Source organism: Ambystoma mexicanum, chromosome 9 (assembly GCF_040938575.1).
Source record: "Ambystoma mexicanum isolate Mex_15411 chromosome 9, UKY_AmexF1_1, whole genome shotgun sequence".
In the NCBI taxonomy this organism is placed as follows: domain Eukaryota; kingdom Metazoa; phylum Chordata; class Amphibia; order Caudata; family Ambystomatidae; genus Ambystoma; species Ambystoma mexicanum.
The window spans coordinates 923,855,381-923,875,273 of NC_090931.1; the positions used below are offsets into that span (position 1 = coordinate 923,855,381).

Below are 19,893 nucleotides of genomic sequence, written 5' to 3' on the forward strand. Positions count from 1 at the left end.
ATATGAATCGTCTACAGTGGCTCTGCTATGCCGACGATTTAGTATTACTTAACTGCAGGCCAAAGTGTCTTCAAATCCAACTGGATTGCCTTGTTGTATTTGCTAAAAATAATTGATTGTTAATAAACACCAGCAGATCTAAAGTTATGATGTTCAATTCTCGTACTAACTGAAATTCGAAACCCCTAAGGTGGGAATTGGGGCATAATCAGCTCAATATTGTATCTACTTATGCGTGTCTAGGGATTACTATCGACTGTAGGCTTTCTTGGGTGCCCCAGCTCGAAGAAATTGAGACAAAATCTCGACAGCAACTTGATGCTGTTGACCAGTTTGCCCGTGAACGTAGTGCATATTCCATTGATTCCTGCCTGCAGCTATATAAAGCTAAAATCAGATTACTGCTACTCTATGGTTCTGAGCTATGGGGCAGGAAACATCTATCTAGTTTAAGAAAGAATGAAGGAATGTGTCTTAAAGCAGTTACCAAATGCACCAGACAACCTTCAGTAGAATATAGACTTGCCGAATGTGGGCTAACTAGTATCAGTGGTGCTCTTCTGGTGAGGAGGAATTTACTTGATTGGAAATTGATAAATAGTCCTGAAAAAACACTGCTCAACATCATACAGTCAGCCGTTCATAGTCCTGTTAATGGACTGGGTGAAACCTGCCTTAGGTCGATTATGGACAAGTGCTGCACATGGAGTTCCCATCTTTCTATTGACCCCTCACATAGTTCTTCTCTTTGCTTCAGGCAAGACATTAAACAGGCATTTTTTTGCTACTGACCTGGAACAGACCAGAGTTGACCTGGTCCCCAAGTCACATAGTGGCAAATATATTCTTCAATTTAGCAAACAAGATTGTTCCCCTTGATATCTATTTGAATATCCTCAGAATCAGATAATTACAGAATACTTGCGGTTGAAGTTTAACCTGGTCAACCCACTTGAAGTGGTGGGGTCTAGGATGATATGATATGATATATGATATGATAAGGCACTTATAACACGCCTATATACAAGTGTTTCAAGACGCGGCAAGGGAGGGGAACAGAGGGAAGACAAAGACAAAGATCCAACTAGGCCAGGTGTCATTCAGATCGCGCAAGTGCATGGGAAGGGGGAAGGAGAAAGTGCGGGGTGTTAAGGGGAGGTGTAGTGCAGTACAAGATTTGATAGAATAAATAACAATAAGTAAAAGTACAGCCAGCTGGTGGCAAATGCAAGGGTAAGTGCATTGGGTGTCAAGTGCTGGTAGTGGGACTGCATGGATACAGAAGACAGTCCCCAGGTGCAGGGGTTGCCCGGAAATCAGTGCAGGTGTGTGACTGGCGAGGGAGGGGACCTGGGACCGAGATCAGAGGGTGGCCAGGTAACCAGGGCAGTTTCAGTTGTAGCCAGGAATTCAGCATGTGAGAGAAGGCGAAAAAGCAGAAGTAAAGAGAAAGGTTTTGATGTGCTTCCGGAACCAGAGATGATTCTCCTCAAGTTTCAGGGAGGCAGGGAGGCTGTTCCAGAGGGAGGCCCCAGCCGAAGAAAGAGCTCTACCACCAACTCGTTGCTTGGAGAAGCGACTGACCCTGAGGGAGTTGGAGGCGGATGAGTGAAGAGCTCGAGACTGAAGATATTTAGGAAGAGAGAGTTGAAGGTATTAAGGCCCAAGGCCCCTGAAGGCCTTGTGGACAATGTAGAGGGGTTTGAACTTAATCCTCGCAGCCACTGGGAGCCAGTGCAGAGAGTTCAGTCCTGGAGAGATACGATCCCTGGGCTTGAGGCCAAGGACAAGTCTTGCAGTCCCGTTCTGGTTGAGATGCAGAGGGCGGAGAGTAGAAGCAGGCAGATTTAGAAAGAGGCTGTTGCAATAGTCCAGCCTAGAGAGAACCAAAGCTCTGGAGACAGTGAGCTTCTGGGGGAAGGAGAGGAAAGGAAGAATACCTCTGAGGAGGTGCAGCTGGTAGTGTGACTTCTTAGAGACGACGGCGATTTGAGGAGAGAAGGAGAGTGTGGAGTCGAAGATGACCCCAAGGTTTTTAGCCTCACAGAGACTGACAGGAAAGGTGGGAGCGGGTGTGCTGATGAGGAGAATCTCAGTTTTACTGGCATTAAGGCAGAGATCATTGGCGGCGCACCACTCCTGGATGGCGGACAGGCAGTCAGAGATGCGAGGGAGAAGAGGGGGCTGAAGGTAGCCTGAAAATGAGCTGAGTGTCATCCGCATAGCACTGAAAGTTGGGGCAGAGCGCAGCAATGCGGTGGGAAAGCAGTGTCAGGTATTGGTTGAACAGCCAGGGAGAGAGGTTAGACCCCTGGGGAACACCACAGGTAGAGATAGAGATAGAGGAGAGGAAGGACCCAAGTTGAACCTGGGAGGGTCGATCAGAGAGGAAAGAAGTCAGCCATGAGACTGTTGAGCAGGATGGCATGGTTGACCGTATCAAAGGCAGAAGAGAGGTCAATTAAGATGAGGACGCAGGGGGTGTTGGAAGCAAGGTTTGAGAGCAGGTCTTCACGGATGTTCAGGAGAACAGTTTCCGTGCTTCTGGCAGCTCTGAAGCCAGTCTGATGATCATGGAGACAACAAACCGATTCAGTGTGAAGATTGAGCTGGGAGATGGCCAGCTTTTCCAGGAGTTTTCCCATGAAAGGGGTGATGTAGATTGGGCGTTAGTTAGCCGGACAGGAAGGGTCGGCAGAGGATTTCTTAAGAAGAAGGTGCACAAGGGAGTGCTTCAGAGGGGAAGGGAAGACTCCAGTGGTGAAGTAGTTGCAGAAGTTGGCCAGAGCAGGAGCCAGGGAGTCAATGTGGTCCTTGATGGTTTTGGAGGAACAGGGATGATGCCATTTTGACGTGACTTCATAGATCAGACTTGTCTAGAAACCTTGTCTGGGGAGAACAGGGAAAAGGCAGAAAAGGAGTGAGGAGAGGTGGCCAAAGAAGGGCAAGAGGAAGAGCAGTGAGTAGAGGGAGGAAGGGGAGATGAGGGGAGAGAGGACAGGATGTCCTGGGTTTTGGAGATGAAATGAGTAGCCATTGCCGTGCAGAGGGCCATGCGGCAATTGAGCGATTCGATTGCTGAAGGGTGAGAGAATTTGGTAAAAGTCCCCACCCTCTTTGTGTGTTTTTTATTTACACAGTTTTGATCAAATTGGGCTGGACATCGTTTTATGGCGCATACCTGTCTGAATGAAAGTGAATCTCCACACTTTGGGGCGCCAAATTTTGGGTGCAACACCATCTGCCATCAATATCATTACAAGGTAATAACAATCTGGGACCCCAATCTTGGGTACTGTATATGGAGCTGGCAGTAATGGATAGTGTAAAAACGATTGGGTTCAAGAAAGCTGAAATTATATTCTATCCTGTATTATACAGGGAGTTGAGGAATTCCTCAATTGAATAGCAACTGGGCATCGGTTCAAGAACCCTAGGAGTAATTGGCAATCAAAGACACTATCCTATTTGGAAAGAGATGGATGCCTCCCTATGAGTAATAACAGGAAAGCCACACAGGTTAGGCGCTAATTGTTTCCTCTGTTCCTACTTGATTAGTGGGTCATTGCCAAAAGAGTGACTGGGCTTGAGCAAGAGGCTGAGATCACCCCTAGAAAGACCCAGCACACAGGTGAGGGGGTTGTCTTTGTCTTCTCTCTCTATGACCTTTTTCTGTGCATTGGATAGCGGGGACAACTGAAAGGTGAACAGTTCACAACCCTTGCAGATTCTGCTTATTTTTAAATTTCTTTATATGAATGTATACGAATATGGACAGAGTGACAGGATGCAGAATTAGGAAAAGTTTAACAATATTTTCCGTACAATATAGGAATGCGAAGTGGTTTGATTTATCATAAACAATTGGAGAGCTTGTCTTTGTTGACTAGAATTATAGATGGTCCTTACATTGATGGATATTCTCTTATTTGTTTTCTCCTTTTGTGTTCTCAAGTTGTGAGGCCTGCAAATTAAACACAAGACAGACCTATCATCGGCCAAATAGATTCAACACCTACTATTGTGATAAAAAATGACAACACTTGTATACGTCCTGATGAAAGCTTAGGTAGCTAAAAAACATCCGACACCATGCCCGAAACTTGAGTAGACATGATAATATCTCAAGTTCTAGTTATTTTGGATCTCGATTGTTCTTGTTAGTTCACAAAAATAATTTCTGGCAATTGAAAATATTAGAATTAAATTGTTAATATATGCCAAATAGATTGTATGTTTAATGCATTGATAGAAAACAATAATCATGTTACATCTGAGGTCGAATTGACAATCTCTTGTGTTTTAGACATTGTTATGATTGCGCAGTTTTTTGCACAGATATGAGTGGTTATTGTATGGGTATGTATGGTAATTGATAAGAATGAGTATGTATGATTACAATATGGTGCTAGTTTAATATGATATTGTTCAAACACCAAATCTTTGGTATGTTCTGGAATGAAGTTTTAATGATGTAAGGCTGTTTTTGACACTTTCTTGATATGTGATGAATTAAAAAAAAGCAATAAGAATAAAATAAGAAATAATTGCAAAAATCCAATTTTTGAATAATTTTTGTTGAACGAAGGTATTGTATTGAACACATTTTGGAATAATTTTAATGCGATGAGCATTTGTACATGTTTCTTCTGATAACTGTACTTTTTGTAAGGGCCTGGGAAGGGACAGGAGTGGTACAGACTACTGCAGGATTGGCCAGTCTCTTTGCAGATTTTAAAGAGTTCAGTTGAGTTATTAGATGCCCGCAGAGACGTGGGCTTGGATTGAGCTCTCTTCTTGGTGTGGACAGAGAGCTGGTATTGCCTTTGAAGCAGGCGGCAGGCCAGTTTGTAAGAGGATGTACCGGAAGCACGCCATTTCCTCTCAGCCACCCTGCACTTGCATTTGAGGGTGGCGAGGTCTGAGTCGTACCAGGAGTTGCACTTGGCTTTGGGCTTCAGGCGGATCCTCATGACAGGGGCAAGAACATCAAAGTTACCAGATATAGCAGAGTGGAGCATGGAAAGGGCTGTGTCAGGGTGTGAGTCAGTCAAAGGTGGAGGGGGGGGGGTTGAGAAAGTGGCGGCGAAAGCCTCAACTGACACGCTCTTCATGGATTGAATGACCGAGAAGGTGGGTGGCAGTGCTGGAGTTGGCTTGGCTTGAGGGGTAGAGAGGGTGAGCTGGGAGGAAAGGAGAAAGTGATCGCTCTAGGAGAGAGGAGTGGTGAGAAGGATAGAAAGGGGGAAGGTCTGAGGAGATCAGAAAATCCAAAGTATGCCCTGCACAGTGAGTCGGGCCAGAGGGGAGAATAGAGAGTGAGAGAGACGCAAAGGTTGCGAAAGAGTCCAGAGGAAGGACAAGAAGCCTCCAGGTGGATGTTGAAGTTTCCAAGAAGCAGGAGTTGAGTGGTCGAGACCAGGAAGGAAGAGGAGAGTCTGCCCACTCAGAGAAGAAGGATGAGATCTGACCAGGTGGCCGATAGATAGTAGCCACAGTAAGTGAATGGCTAAGAGATAGAGAGAGCCTGCAGACGCGGCATGCGAAGGAGGAGAAGGCCTGCGTAGGAATGACAGTGGCAGGAATCCACTTGGGGAAGATCAGTGCTACACCGCCTCCGGAACGGTTGGACCTAGGTGCGGAGAGGATCTTGTAGCTATCAGGGAGGAGTGTCAAACCATGTGATAGAGCTGGCCGTGAACCATGTCTTGGTGAGACTGAGGACATCAAGGTCAAGTTCCTCCAGAAGGTGGCAGATGTCGGAGGAGTGTTTGACAGCTGAGCGAGAGTTTAGAGTGGCAATATGGAGAAGGTTGCCGTCCTTGAAAGATTTCCGGGGTGGGGGGGGGGTACAAATCAGAGGTACCCCCTGCGAAGGTGTAGAAGAAGCACACGGGGGTGGGAGGCAGAAAGGGAAGGAGGAGAGGGCAAGGTAGCCAAGAAGGAGGCAGCAGGGGGAGGTGAGGAAGTTGATGAGGCACGGGAAGCGTCTATCAAAGAGGAGAAGGTTGGCCTGATGGCCTTGAACGAAGATGGTACCATTCACATAAACATTAATGATGACCTTAGAGGAGTGGAAGGAAGCCAGGAGGGCCTCCCACCGGGTGCCACCATTAATGGAAGAGGAAGAGAAGGGAGAGAGCACAGAGACAATATGTAGAGTCCATAGGTCTGAAAAGGGTACGACAAAGAGGATGTTGGTGAAAGTTTGCCTGGACGAGGCACTGGTATAGGTGACAGCGATAGGGAGGCCAGGGTTGGAGACCAGGATGTCCTTTTTAAACTTCGTCCTACCAGATTTAGTGAGGAGAGCAGGATAGTCGATAAAGAAGCAGTTAGAGAAGATAGGAGAGACATAGAGCACCATAGAGAAGGTGGAGAGAGGAGAGAGGAGAGAAGAGGAAGGGAGAGGGAAGGGGAGAACACTAGGAAAGGACACAGGACAGGGTGCAAGCAGATGAGACAGAGAGAGGTGAGACAAGTTGACAATTGGACACGACGACTGACACTCAGATTTCAGAGACTTTCACAATGCAATATTTTAAAAACTGGAAGAAAAACACACCTAAGTTTGAGAATCCTGGATAGAGGGCAAAAGGCCTAGGTTTCATGATCAATTTTAAAGACTTTCAAGATGCAATTTTAAAGACTTTCACAATGCAATTTTATATAGGGGTAGAGTGAGTTCTATGCCTATCCCGGTCAACTCCTACCTTCCTTGGTCGCAGCTGGTTGATGGCTGGCCCCTGGGCATTCCCCTGCTGACACCTGAAGACACTATCTGGTGTGCCTATGTGTGAGCCGCCCTTTGCCTAGGGGCTGCCGGGCAGGGGGCTGCCCTGGGAGGGTCAGTTAACACAGGAGGAATGACGAATCAGGCAGGGTGGGAGGGCAGGGAGTCGGAGGGAGGTGAAAGGAACAGGGAAGGAGGAAGTGTGAACAGAGAGGGAGAAAGGGTGAAACAGCGGGCCTGGGGGCACACAAACAGTCAAGATGATACAAGAGGCCCAGGGGGGGACTTCAACATGCGATAATGCTCACCTGCCCAGCTAGGATGGGCCTGCTCATCCAAGGATGGACTTGGATATACAATACAGACTATGTAGGCTTTGTGGAGCTCGGTCACTAGAGATCACTTAACAACTGCTACTCTACTGCGAAAGCCTAAGCAACATAAGAAGGAAGATATTTAGGTTCACAGGAATTTGGGTCAACAATCCCGAAAGTATTAAAAGTACATGGAAACTATTATTTTTGGGCTTATTATGTGGTGTTGATGTATCATCTGGTAAAAATGTGGGTCACCACTAAAGAGGTTTAAACTAATACGTGCACTTTAATTTTGGTTTTATATGGATTGGCCTTTTATTGATATTGCTTTGTTTGATATTCTGTTATAAATGTGATTTTACATTCTCTTGTATTGAAAGCCTTATTGTCTGATGAATACTAGAAAATACAAATTTAAATAAAGAATGAATTCTTGTGGCAACTCTTGCCATGAAGGGTAGTGTATTTAGCTGTAATTTTCTGATACGTTTTATTCTCAGATGATTATATAATTAAAGGTTTGAAACATTTGGACAGTAAAAGATGATGCGAAAAGGTAGAACACATGAAATTTAGGAAAATAACAATTGGTAACTAATAAATCAACATGTGCACCAGAAGTTAAAGATTTAAATTATGGAATTCAATCACTAGGTGCATCATATTATATTTGTTTATGCACTAAAACTAGGAGAAAAGATCTGCGATGATAATGAACCCACACTTGTTAGCAGAAAAAATATGGTTTGCTAATAAAAAGCATACAATCAACATGCATTCGATGTTTCTGAATTTTTGTTTGATTAAATATTACTTTAAAGAACTGCCATTTTCAGCTACCTCGACCAATCCATAATATGTGGAATATGTGATTGTACAGGTGCAATCATTAATTTGAGGCTCAATTGCAGCACAGCTACTACATATTAATAGCTGCAACTATTTGTGTCCAGCGATAGTTACCCCACAACACCTGCATTTCTAGGTTTGTTAAACCGCTATTATGAATTATACTGTTGCATAAGAATAAACCTAATCGAAATATATTAACAGAAAAAGTGTTCGCATAAGTCTAATTTCTGAGAAAGATTTTTGTTCTTTAAAATTATAATTTACTTTGAAAATTCTATTGTACAGCTTGTCAATGCAAGAACTTGCAGTCACAGATACGCCTAAGCAGCAACCAAACCAGCCCAATCCTATTGGTACACTACAGGTAAGGACATAGTGCTTTATTTGTATGTTGTATAGTTTCATTTGCCTATATTCTGGATACATCTCTCATGTCCACCTCTCACATCCTGGTGAGCACCTTCTTATGACATCTCAACTATATCTGTCTAAGAAATACCATCTATAAATATATTTCAACAAGTGTCGTCTTTTGCTGCCATACACGTTTAGAACATACCTTCCTTTATTGTAATCCGCCTATGGTCAACCTTAATGGATCAACAAGCACTTCTACATCACCCCATCCCTACGTCTGTTACATTTCACCCGCTTTTCGGTCTTCATCTTTTCTCCCTACTAATTTTGCGATGCAGCCTAAGGTCTGCCTACACTATGTGGGGGCACAATACACACAAGCCAGGCGCTCTGGGACCACTACTGTGGTGATAGGGTGCAGTATAAAAGCCTTGCAACATAGCATAACATTTGCTCAATAGGACCAATACTTGTGCTCTAATTAATGCCCCCTCTGGCTTTCCATGATGATTATATTTCTCTGCTGGGATAGCTTGTGGCTTGATGGGCTGCGTCGTTGCACAAAGAAACCCCACAGAACACATTTTTCTCTTATTTAATTTTTCATGAATATTTGCTTGCTTGTTCTCACTGAAGTCACTTCCTTGTCTCCTTTTATGCAACTAAAGTCCAGCTTTAAATTTGGACCATATTCTCGGTCTCACATCTGTGTCTAGCCTGGTGTGTGCCTGGGTATTATTCACCCCCCTTACACTTGCAGTATTTGCAACTCTTTCATGGAATGCAGCATTTGCATCTCTTTCTGGGAAGGCTCATAAAATAAATCACTTACATTGCTGGAAAGACAACTTCCGTTCTTGTGTTAGCAGGGACTTGCAGAACTTAGTCTACAAATGAAAATAAGACTACTTTATTGTCACAGCTTGCTACAGCAGTTAGCTTGTTCTTCCCACTCCTCATCTAGTCGACTCCAAGTGCACAGACTTAGCACGATCCCCAATCACTCTTCTGTGAAGGTGCTACAGTCCTATCAAAAGACAAACCAAAAAGTTCCTTTCTTAATTCTGGGGAAAGTCCTAGGTGCCTAATCAGTTTATAGAGGCATCCACAAAAAGTGTCTTTTCTTGCCAAAGTGTAGTGGGAAAGGTTTAGCGTTCAGTGTCTAAATTTTCCTTTTTCTTCTCTGTCATATGGATCCACTTTCACAAGTGGCAAGATAGTACATCAGCCAGCCCAACAACCCAATATTACAAAGGGAACATAGCAGGGTGGTTGTAGCACTTGGGAGCTGCATTGAACTTCTAGTACAAACCCAATACTGAAAGTTAACCGCAGCATGTCAATTGCTTCAGATACCATTACAATATGATTACACATATTATAGTGTCACATCCATTCACATAAACCAACCATCTTCCTCGGGTCAGACCCCACACAGCTCCAGGGCCATTGGGCTTGCAAGTGCCTAGATTCAATTGACCATGGGTTTCTATTACAGTGTAGAGCATTTTCTCTTTGGTACAAGTGTACATCTGCTGGCTCATAAGACCTCATTTCCAGCTGTGCAAAGCTGATGAAGTGTTTTTGATTCCTTTGGCCTTCTGTGAATACACAGCGTCATTGTACAATATCCCTACCTCTTGTTTGCCTTACCCCATTACTAAGCCTCTCGGGCAATTACAAAGTATGCTTTTAATGGATTGTGTCCTCCTATGTATTCCTCATCTTGTGATAATTCGTTATCGCCAGCTTTGCTGCTTTGGAAAAAAAATTTCGCCAGAGGGCGCTGTAATCAAGGCCGTGGCGTCGATTGTTTCTCGATGGGCTCCGTATCGTGTCAACGTCATTGGTGGTATAAGTAGCGCGAGCCGCACCCTTTGGCTTCAGTTCCGTTTTTCCGATTGCTTCGCTCTCGTGAACGGCGTGCTTCGAGATTTTCTGTCGAGAAAATATCTTCTTCATCAACCACTTCGACTCCCAAAACTGGGTTTAAGAAGTGTATCGACTGCGGGTCGAAGATGTCTATCACCGATCCTCACTGTATCTTTCTTTGGTGTCTGGGCTCAGACCATCGAACCGGCGATTGTGGCTCCTGTCCGTCAATGACAGAGAAGGCCCTACGTGAGAGGAAAAGTAAGTTAGCGGTGGGGCGGGAGGCGTCGAAGGGCTCTTCGGATGCCTTGTAAAAAAAAATAAGAAATCGTCCGATTCAAAAGAATCGGAACATCATAAAAAACATTTGAAGAGATCCCGATCTCGTAGCAGGTCGAGACGATCTTCTTCATCTTCTTCTAAAAAGCTAAAAAGGAGAGACAGATCTCCATCGTCATCATCCGATACATCGAAATTGGTTCGATGTCCAACAAGATCGGATTCCCCTTCAAAATTGGGAGAGCTTTAGAAGAAAAATGATGGAGGTCTTTGAGAACGTGGCTTCGACCCCCTCAAAGAAACCTCAGAAAAGCCAGACCCCGGTCGCTCCACAGGACGACACAGGGAAGTCGGGAACTACGGCGGTACAACCCAGTAGTACCCATAAAACCCGAGTCGACAAATCGTCGAGAGAGGCTCGAGTGTTTCTCCGATCCCTCATAAAAGGCAGAAATTGTCGAAGTAGAGTGCAACTTCGTCGACGCCATCGGCGCCGACAGCTTCGACAACGAAGCCTATATTATCCTCAACGCCTTTATCGAAGGCTTCGTCGAGTGTGTCGAAGGTTCCTTCGACCCCTTCGAAGAAAACACCTATTCCTTCGATGAGAAATCAGGAGGAAGAGAGAAGGTTTACACCTTTACCCAAATGGGACTTTCTTAGGTCCATGTCTTCAATTTTTGAAGAATCTGGCTCAGAGGATGAAGATGTCACTCCTTTTGGAGTAAAATCTGGCACTAGACAAGTTCCAGAGGAACTTATAAGCCCTGAAACAAAAATGAGAGACCTATGTGAAACTCTGCATTCTGCTAGTGGTGTTGACACATCACCTGAATTGGAGTTTGCTGCACCTGATCCTGCTGAACATGCAGACTCAGACTCGGGGTATAGGAGTAGGGTGATTGAATATATGGGTTGGGGAAGAGCCTCCCCTACTTTTGAGCAAGACGATATGACGGACCTTATAGTCCGGGGACCCCGGAAAGATCCAGTTCTCCCTTTCCATAGGACGCTCCAAAGGACAGTTGAAAGGAACTGGGAAAAACCTGATAGCATTGCTGCAGTAGACAGCAATCTTCCAAAGAAGTACCAAACTTCTACTTCGGATCCAGAATACCTGAATAGGCACCCTGTGCCAGAAAGTCTGGTTATTCAGGCCGCTACTACTTCCAGGCAGACCACATACCCAACCATACCTCCGGACAGGGAGGATAAAAAGGTTGATGCTTGGACTCGTACATTTTTTACTTCGGGTAGCATGGCCTTGAAATCGACCAATGTCACCTGTACCCTGGCCAGGTTCACACATACCCTGTGGGAATGCATTTTGGCGGCGGCTGAACATATTCCGGAAGGCGAGGAAAGGGAAGGCTTCCTGAATATAGTCAATGACGGGAAGGAAACAATGGGGGAATGTCTCCAGTCTGGACTGGATACTGCTGATAGTATTAGCAGGTCCATGGCATCAAGCACAGCGCTACGCAGATTTTCGTTGTTGAGAAAGTCCGTGTTTGCACCAGATGTGCAGACCAGATTTCTCAACATGCCCTTTGATGGCTCGAGGCTGTTTGGTAGTAAGGCTGATGAGAGCCTAGAAAAACTACAGACCTCGAAAGCGGCAGCTAAATCCCTTCGTGCCTCCATGCAAAAGCCTCAGAAACCCTATTCGGGCTCATTTTCCTGGAGGGGTTGTCCTTTTCAATACTACTCCTCTGTTGGTAGAGGAAGAGGACAGGCTTTTCAAAGGGGCAAAAGGAATGTCACTCGTGGTGGACGAGGAAAGACTACAAAGCCATCTTCAGGAACAGCATCTATGCCCTCAGCCGCTCCTGCAGCCGCTCCTGCAGCCGCCTCCAAATCTCTCTGAGGTCTTATCATACAAAACACTAGTGGGAGGCAGAATCTCTCAGCATCTGAAAGAATGGCGAGGCATTACTTCAGATGCTTGGGCACTGGAAACAGTAGCCCAAGGTTACTGCCTTCCCTTCCTAAAAAGACCTCGCGATCATCCACCGGGAGCCAGCTCTACCAAAATTTTGCAGGAAATTATAACCCTGCTAGAGAAAGGTGCAATAGAACATGTACCTGTAGCGTAGAGGAACAAGGGTTGGTACACCCCTTATTTTCCTATCCCGAAGGAGGACGGAGGACTGAGACCCATCTTGGATTTAAGAAAATTGAGCAAGTTCCTCAGAAAGGACAAGTTCAAGATGGTAACCCTTTCTCAGATCCTTCAGGGTCTCCAACTCCAAGACTGGTTGGTATCATTGGACCTTCAGGATGCTTATTTTCATGTGTCAATCCATCCCAAGCACAGAAAATACCTGAGGTTCTCAGTTGACGGTTCTCACTATCAGTTTCGAGTTCTGCCATTCGGGCTGACCTCCGCTCTGAGGGTTTTCACCAAAGTGATGGCGGTAGTGGCAGCGAGTCTCAGGTGAGGGGGGGATTCACGTCTACCCCTACCTGGACAACTGGCTGATCAGAGCACGTTCTCCAGGACAATCTCAGGAATATCTGTCGATCACCTGCCACTTCCTCCACAACCTGGGCTTCTCCCTCAACTTCAAGAAGTCCCACATGATACCATCTCAACAACTCCAGTTTATAGGAGCAGTCTTAGCCATTCCTCGGGCAAAGCCTCGCCGCCCGAGGTGAGAGCTCTCCAGATCCAGTAGATGGTAACAAAATTCCAGAAAGCCCAGCATCTACCGGCCTTCGATTTTCTGAGGTTGCTCGGTCTCCTGGCATCTTGCATTTTTCTGGTGCCAGGGGCCAGACTGAGAATGAGATCCCTCCAATGGGCCCTCAGAACTCAGTGGTCCCAATTCTCAGCTAATATGTCATCTGAGGCTCTTGTTTCCACCCTCCTGGCCATCTGTTGTTCTCTTGCACATGTGGAGTTTGTGTCTGGCTACTGACCATTCCATTAGGTAGGTGCACTTTCTGTGCATTACTGCACCTCCTGGGGAATTATTGAACCTGAAAAATTGAAATTTTAAAAAAAAGAAGATAAAGAAAAATAGAGGAAATTTGCATAATATTGTTGGAAAGGACTGTTTTATTTGGCATTTTCATCATGCAGCCATTTTTTGAGCTTTTTAATACCTGGAGCTGCATGCTATTTTGAAAGCACTTGTTTTTTCCTCCTATTGCTGCTTATTTGACTGTTTTTGGCCCTTCCAAGATGGCCCCCTTGGTTTTCTTTGTTGTGTAGACAGGTTGTGTTGAATCACCTCTCCCTGTGCTGCACTCCCATTGGTTGCTGAGTGTTTTCTTCCATCCAATCAGGGACCGACAGGTTCCAGCCAGCCCTCTCAGCAAAGGCCCACTTCCAAGGCCCCTGTCTGCTTCCTGTCCGTCCGCTTCCAGAACGCTAATTGGAGTCCTCCCTGCACCTTAACCGCAATGATGCGGCCACCTCTCTCCTCTAAGAAATCTGGACTGCCTTGACTTTGCCACCTCCAGAACTATGGGTTAGTTCCCTCCTTATGGAATCACTTCTACTGCCTTTGACTATCACTGTTCTTTCTGCTTGTTGCTCCCATGTTGTCATCTTGCTGCGCAGTGCTTCCTAAACCCTTTGCCAACATCCAATTCCAAGATTGAAAAAGTCAAATCTTGCTGTTTTTGCTTTGCTCTTAAAAGTAAAATCTTGCTGTTTCTGCTTTGTGCTAAAAAGTCATATCTTGCTGCCCAGTGCGAAATTCTCTGTATTTTTCTGTTTCTTCTCTGTAACTTGCCAGCCCAGTGACCTCACCACTCTCTTTTGTCTCACACCTACCTGCCTTAGCCCCCCAGTATCTCCATCCTCTCCTTACTTCCACCCCAATGGCGCTTTCTGTTTCTCCTATCTTCTCCAACTGCTTCTGCATTGACTATCCTTCCCGTCTCATTAAGTCTGGTAGGAAGAAGTTGAAAAAGGATATCTTGGCCTCTAATCCTGATCTTCCTATCGCCGACACCTACTCCAATGCTTCCACCAGACAGACCCTTACCGACATCCTCTTTGACGTACCTTCGCCAGATCTATGGACTCCTCATATGGTCTCTGTTCTCTGCCCTATCTCCTCCTCTGCCATTAATGGTGGCACTCGCTGGGAAGTTCTCATGGCTTCCTTCGACTCCTCTAAAGTCATCATTAATGTCTACCTAAATGGCACTGTCATGGTCCAAGGCCCTCAGGCCAATCTCCTCCTCTTTGATAGGCGCTTCCCTCGCCTCATCAATTTCCTCTCATCTCCTGCTGGCCCCTCCTCTCCCCCCTTGGCTACCTTGCCCTCTCGCTCCTCCTCCTCCCCTCCTAGTGCTCTTTCTCCTCCGCAGGACGTACCTCTGATCTGCACCCCTCCCCGGAAGGTCTTTAAGGCTGGCAACCTTCTTCATATTGCCACTCTCGCTCTGCCGTCAAACACACCTCTGACATCTGCCACCTCCTTGAAGAACTAGACCTTGATGTCCTTGGTCTTACTGAGACATGGTTCACGGCCAGCTCTGTTACGAGCTTTGACACTCACCTCCCTGATGGCTACAAGATCCTCTCAGCACCCAGATCCTCCCGGTCTGGTGGGGGGGGTAGCCCTGATCTTTCCTGAGTGGATTCCTGCCTCTATCATTCCCACTCAGACCTACTTCTCTTTTGAATACCTTGTCTGTAGGCTTTCTTTCTCGCCTACCCATTCTCTTACTGTGGTTAACATCTACCGGCCTCCTGGTCAAATCACCTCATTTCTCTCTGAGTGGGCAGATCTCTTCTCCTCCCTCCTGGCCTCTACCACTCAACTCCTCCTAGGTGACTTAAATATACATCTAGACTCTCCTTGCTCCTCCTCTGTACTCTTCCGTGACCTCTGCGACTCCCTCTCCCTGTCCATCCTCCCCTCTGGCCCGACTCACTCTGCAGGGCACACACTCGATATCTTGATCTCTTCTGACCTCCCCCTCTCCATCCCTCTGACCACTCCTCTCTCCTGGAGCGATCACTCCCTCCTCTCATCTCATCTCTCCCTCTCTTCCCCCCAAGCCAAGCCTACCCCAACACTGCCACCTACCTTCTCGGACATCCGGCCCATGAAGCGTGTGTGAGTTGAGGCTTTTGCCGCCACTTTCTCCACCTTTGGCTGTCTCTCATCCTGATACAGCCCTGTCTCTGCTCTACTCTTCAATTTCTGATACGCTTGATGTTCTTGCCCCTGTCATGAGGATCCGTTTGAAGTCCAAAGCCAAGTGCAATTGTAGGGCAGCTGAGAGGAAATGGAGGACTTCCTGTTCATCATCTGACAAACTGGCCTGTCGCCTGCTACAAAGGCAATACCGACTCTCTGTCCTCACCAAGAAGAGAGTCCACATTCAAGCTCGTGTCTCTGCGGCATCTAACTACTCGGCCGAACTCTTTAAAATCTGCAAGGAGATGGCCAACCCTGCTGCAGTCTCTACCCCTCCTGTTGCCTCCCAGGCTCTTTGCAATGCCCTTGCCTCTCACTTAATTTCAAAAACACAGGACATCCTGTCCACCCTCTCCACCCACACTCCTCCTCTTCCCTCTCCATCTGTGCTTGCTGACCCTCCTTTAGCCACCCTCCCACCATCCTTCTCGTCCTTTCCTCTTTTCACCCCTGACGAGGTTGCTAGACAAGTCCTATCTATGAAAGCCTCTTCAAAACAGGTTCACCCCTGTTCCTCTAAAACCATCAGGGACCACATTGACACCCTCACTCCGGCTCTTGCTGCTTTTCGCAACCACTCCTTTGCCTCTGGATCCTTCCCCTCCCCTTTGAAGCACTCCTTTGTGCATCCTCTTCTCAAGAAACCCACAGCTGATCCTTCTTGTCCAGCTAACTATCACCTAATTTCCATTACTCCCTTTCTTGGAAAATCCTGGAAAAGTTGGCCATCTCTCAGCTTAACCTTCATTCCAATTCTGTTGGCTGTCTCCATGACCACCAGTCTGGCTTCAGAGCTGCCAGAAGCACGGAAACTGCTCTCCTAAACATTCGTGAAGATCTGCTCGCCAACCTTGACTCTGACATTCCCTCTGTCCTCATCCTCCTCGATCTCTCTTCTGCCTTCGACACGGTCAACCATACCATCCTGCTCAACCGTCTCCGTGAAAACCTGGGTATCACTGATCAGGCTCTGGCCTGGCTGACCTCTTTCCTCTCAGATCGACCCTCCCAGGTCCAACTTGGGTCCTTCCTTTCATCTATCTTCCTCTCTACCTGTGGTGTTCCCCAGGGGTCTAACCTCTCGCCCTGGCTTTTCAACCAATACCTGGCAACTCTCGCCCACTGCATTGCCATTTTCTGCTCAAATTTCCAGTGCTACGCTGACGACACTCAACTCATTTTCAGGCTGCCCTCTGCCACCTCCTCTCGCTCTCTCATCTCTGATTGCCTAACTGCCATTCAAGATTGGTGTGCCACCAATGATCTTTGTCTGAATGCCAGCAAGACGGAGATCCTCCTCATCGGCAAACCTTCACCATCCTTTCCCCTCACTCTCTGGCCGGCCTCCCTTGGCCCTCCTCCTGCCCCCACCTGCGAGGCTAAGAACTTCGGGGTCATCTTTGACTCCACCCTTTCCTTCTCCGCTCACATCTCTGAGGTCTCTAAAAAGTCAAATTTCCGACTGCACCTCCTCAGAGGTACTCTGCCTTTCCTCTCCTTCCCCCAGAAGCTCATGGTATCTCAAGCTCTGGTTCTTTCTAGCTTGGACTATTGTAACAGCCTCTTTCTAAATCTACCTGCCTCTACTCTCCGCCCTCTGCAACTAATCCAGAACAGGACTGCGAGACTTGTCCTTGGCCTCAAGCCCTGGGATCATATCTCTCCAGCTCTGAAATCTCTTCATTGGCTCCCAGTGGATGCAAGGATTAAATTCAAAACCCTCTGCATTGTCCACAAAGCTTTCTGGGGCCTGGGTCCAAAATACCTTCGGCTATCCCTCCGCAAATACCTCCCCTCGCAAGCTCTTCGCTCCTCTACCTCCAACTCACTAAGGGTCATTCGTTTTTCTAAGAAACGAGCTGGGGGTAGATCTGTCTTCGGCTGGGGCCTCCTTCTGGAACAGCCTCCCTGCCACTCTAAAACTTGAGGAGAACCATCTCCGGTTCCGGAAGCACCTCAAGACCTTCCTCTTTTCTTCTGCCTTCGCTCCCCCTCTCCCCTGCTGATCTGTTCTCTCTTGGCACCGTGCACCTGGCCATCCTCTGTCTTTTGGGCCCAGGTACCTGCTCATCCTGTCACCCTCCCACACTGCCTCCGGGCCCCCCCTTGCACTGGGGTCTGTATCTGAACCCATACAGCCCCCCCTTTTTCTACCTGCATTTATCGGACCTACCCTGTCTGCTGCCTTAAACCTAGCACTTGCAAATTGCTGGCTGCGTTACCACTGTTTGTTGCCTTTATTATTTATTTATTGTTATTTATCTGTTTCTCCTCTGCTTCGCACTTTCCACCTCTCCCCCCTTCCATGCACTTTCCCCCTCCCCCCTCTCCCATGCACTTCCCCCCCCCTCTCCCATGCACTTGCGCGTTCTCAATGTCACTGGGCCTAGTAAGCGCGCTGTTTTGTTCTCCCCTGTTCCCCTCCCTTGCCTTGTCACGCTCTGAAACACTTGTGTACGAGCGCGATAGAAATAAAATATCAGTCAATCAAAGATCTTCTACAAGTCCTGAGTGCAGTTGCTCAGGATCTAACATGGTGGGCTTACAACGACAACATCCTCAAGGGAGAATCTTTTTGGCAACCATGGCCACAGATAACAGTAGTGACGGACGCCTCACTCACGGGGTGGGGAGCTCACACCAACAATCTGACAATCAGCGGACGTTGGTCTCCATCGGAGTCCATACTACACATCAACCTATTGGAGCGGAGGGCAATCAGACTAGCGCTGAAGGCATTCCCGCCCTCCGTATAGGGAAAGAATGTCCTGATAATGACGGACAACACAGTGGTCATGTTCTACCTCAACAAAAGAGGAGGCGTAGGATCACTAGCTCTGTGCAGAGAGGCAAGGCAGATCTGGTTCTGGGCGATACAAGAAGGAATTTCTCTATCGGCAGTTCACCTAGCCAGAAAGCAGAACACAGCGGCAGATGCTCTGAGCAGGCAGAGCACAGTCTCCCACGAGTGGGAGCTAGCTCAGGAAGTCGTTCTGGAGATCTTCGTCCTTTGGGGAACCCCTCAAGTGGATCTGTTCGCAACCATGGTAAACCGGAAGTGCGATCAGTATTGCTCAAGGGAATTTCCCCCGAGAGGAGCTCTAGGAGACACGTTCGTAGTGGATTGGGATTTTCCCCTGCTGTACGCGTTTCCTCCAGTCCCCGTGATTCCTCAAGTAATCAGGAAAACAAGGAAAGTTCAGGAAAACCATGATCCTAATTGCCCCGGATTGGGCCAGGAGGACGTGGTACCCGGACCTTCTGGACATGTCCATCTGCCCTCCAGTACGTCTTCCACAAAGAGAGGAGCTTCTCTCGCAAGAGGAAGGTCGTGTTCTCCATCCAGAGGTCAACACACTCAACCTTCATGCATGGTTTCTGAGAGGTTGAGATACAAGGATTGGGATCTTCCGAATAACGTAATGGAGATTTTGCTTTCGGTCAGGAGGCCAGCAACAAAATCCTTGTACCGGTGTTGTTGGAATATGTTCAGTAACTGGTGCAAAGATAGGGATGTGGACACTTTTCAATGTACCACACCAATGGTGCTTTCTTTTCTATTACATCTGGCCAATCTGGGGCTCCAGATCGGGACAATCAAAGGATATCTTGCTGCACTGTCCATTTTTAAGCGCTCCTTGAAAGAGGTTTCTTACTTTAAAATACCTTTAATAATACAGTTCCTGAAAGGACTTACAAATGTATATCCACCAATACCATTTCACGTTCCAACTTGGGATTTAAATTTAGTTCTTAAATTCCTGACATGTATACCATTTGAGCCTCTGCACTCCTGTCCATTGAGGCTTTTAACACTAAAGACTGTTCTTCTTGTGGCATTAACATCAGCCCGTAGGGTTAGTGAACTACAGGCTCTCTCATGTAAATCTGCATATACCACATTTTACAAGGACAAGGTAGTTCTGAAAGTTAAACCATCTTTCTTGCCGAAAGTAGTTTCCGACTTCCATTTGTCACAGAAAATTGTTTTACCAACATTCTATCCTCCTCCCCTCATTTGGGAAAAGAAGAGGAGATATTACATAGCCTAGGACCCCAAGAGGGTCCTCAGCTTTTACATTTCAAGAATGACAAAATTACGTCAAGACGACCAACTCTTTGTGGGTTACACAGGTCGTAAATTGGGGTTAGCGGTGACAAAACAAACTATATCCCGCTGGGCCATTCTAGCTATATTGGAATGCTACAGATTAGCAGGAAAAGACCCACTGGACGGGCTACGTGCTCACTGCACTAGGGGAATGGCTACTTCTGCGGCTTTGAAGAGGGGAGTCCCTGCAAAAGATATTTGTTCGGC

The 19,893-nt window shown here is 46.8% G+C and overlaps 1 protein-coding gene across 2 annotated transcripts in view; it reads left to right on the top strand.

The window, feature by feature from the left end:
• Positions 1-19,893, top strand: part of PRKRA (protein activator of interferon induced protein kinase EIF2AK2) — a 700,997-nt gene that overhangs the window by 275,304 nt on the left and 405,800 nt on the right. For both annotated transcript variants that reach the window (XM_069616107.1, XM_069616108.1), the window contains one exon: positions 8,188-8,266. In XM_069616107.1, the coding sequence (XP_069472208.1) occupies positions 8,188-8,266 (79 nt within the window). The remainder of the gene's footprint in view (positions 1-8,187; positions 8,267-19,893) is intronic.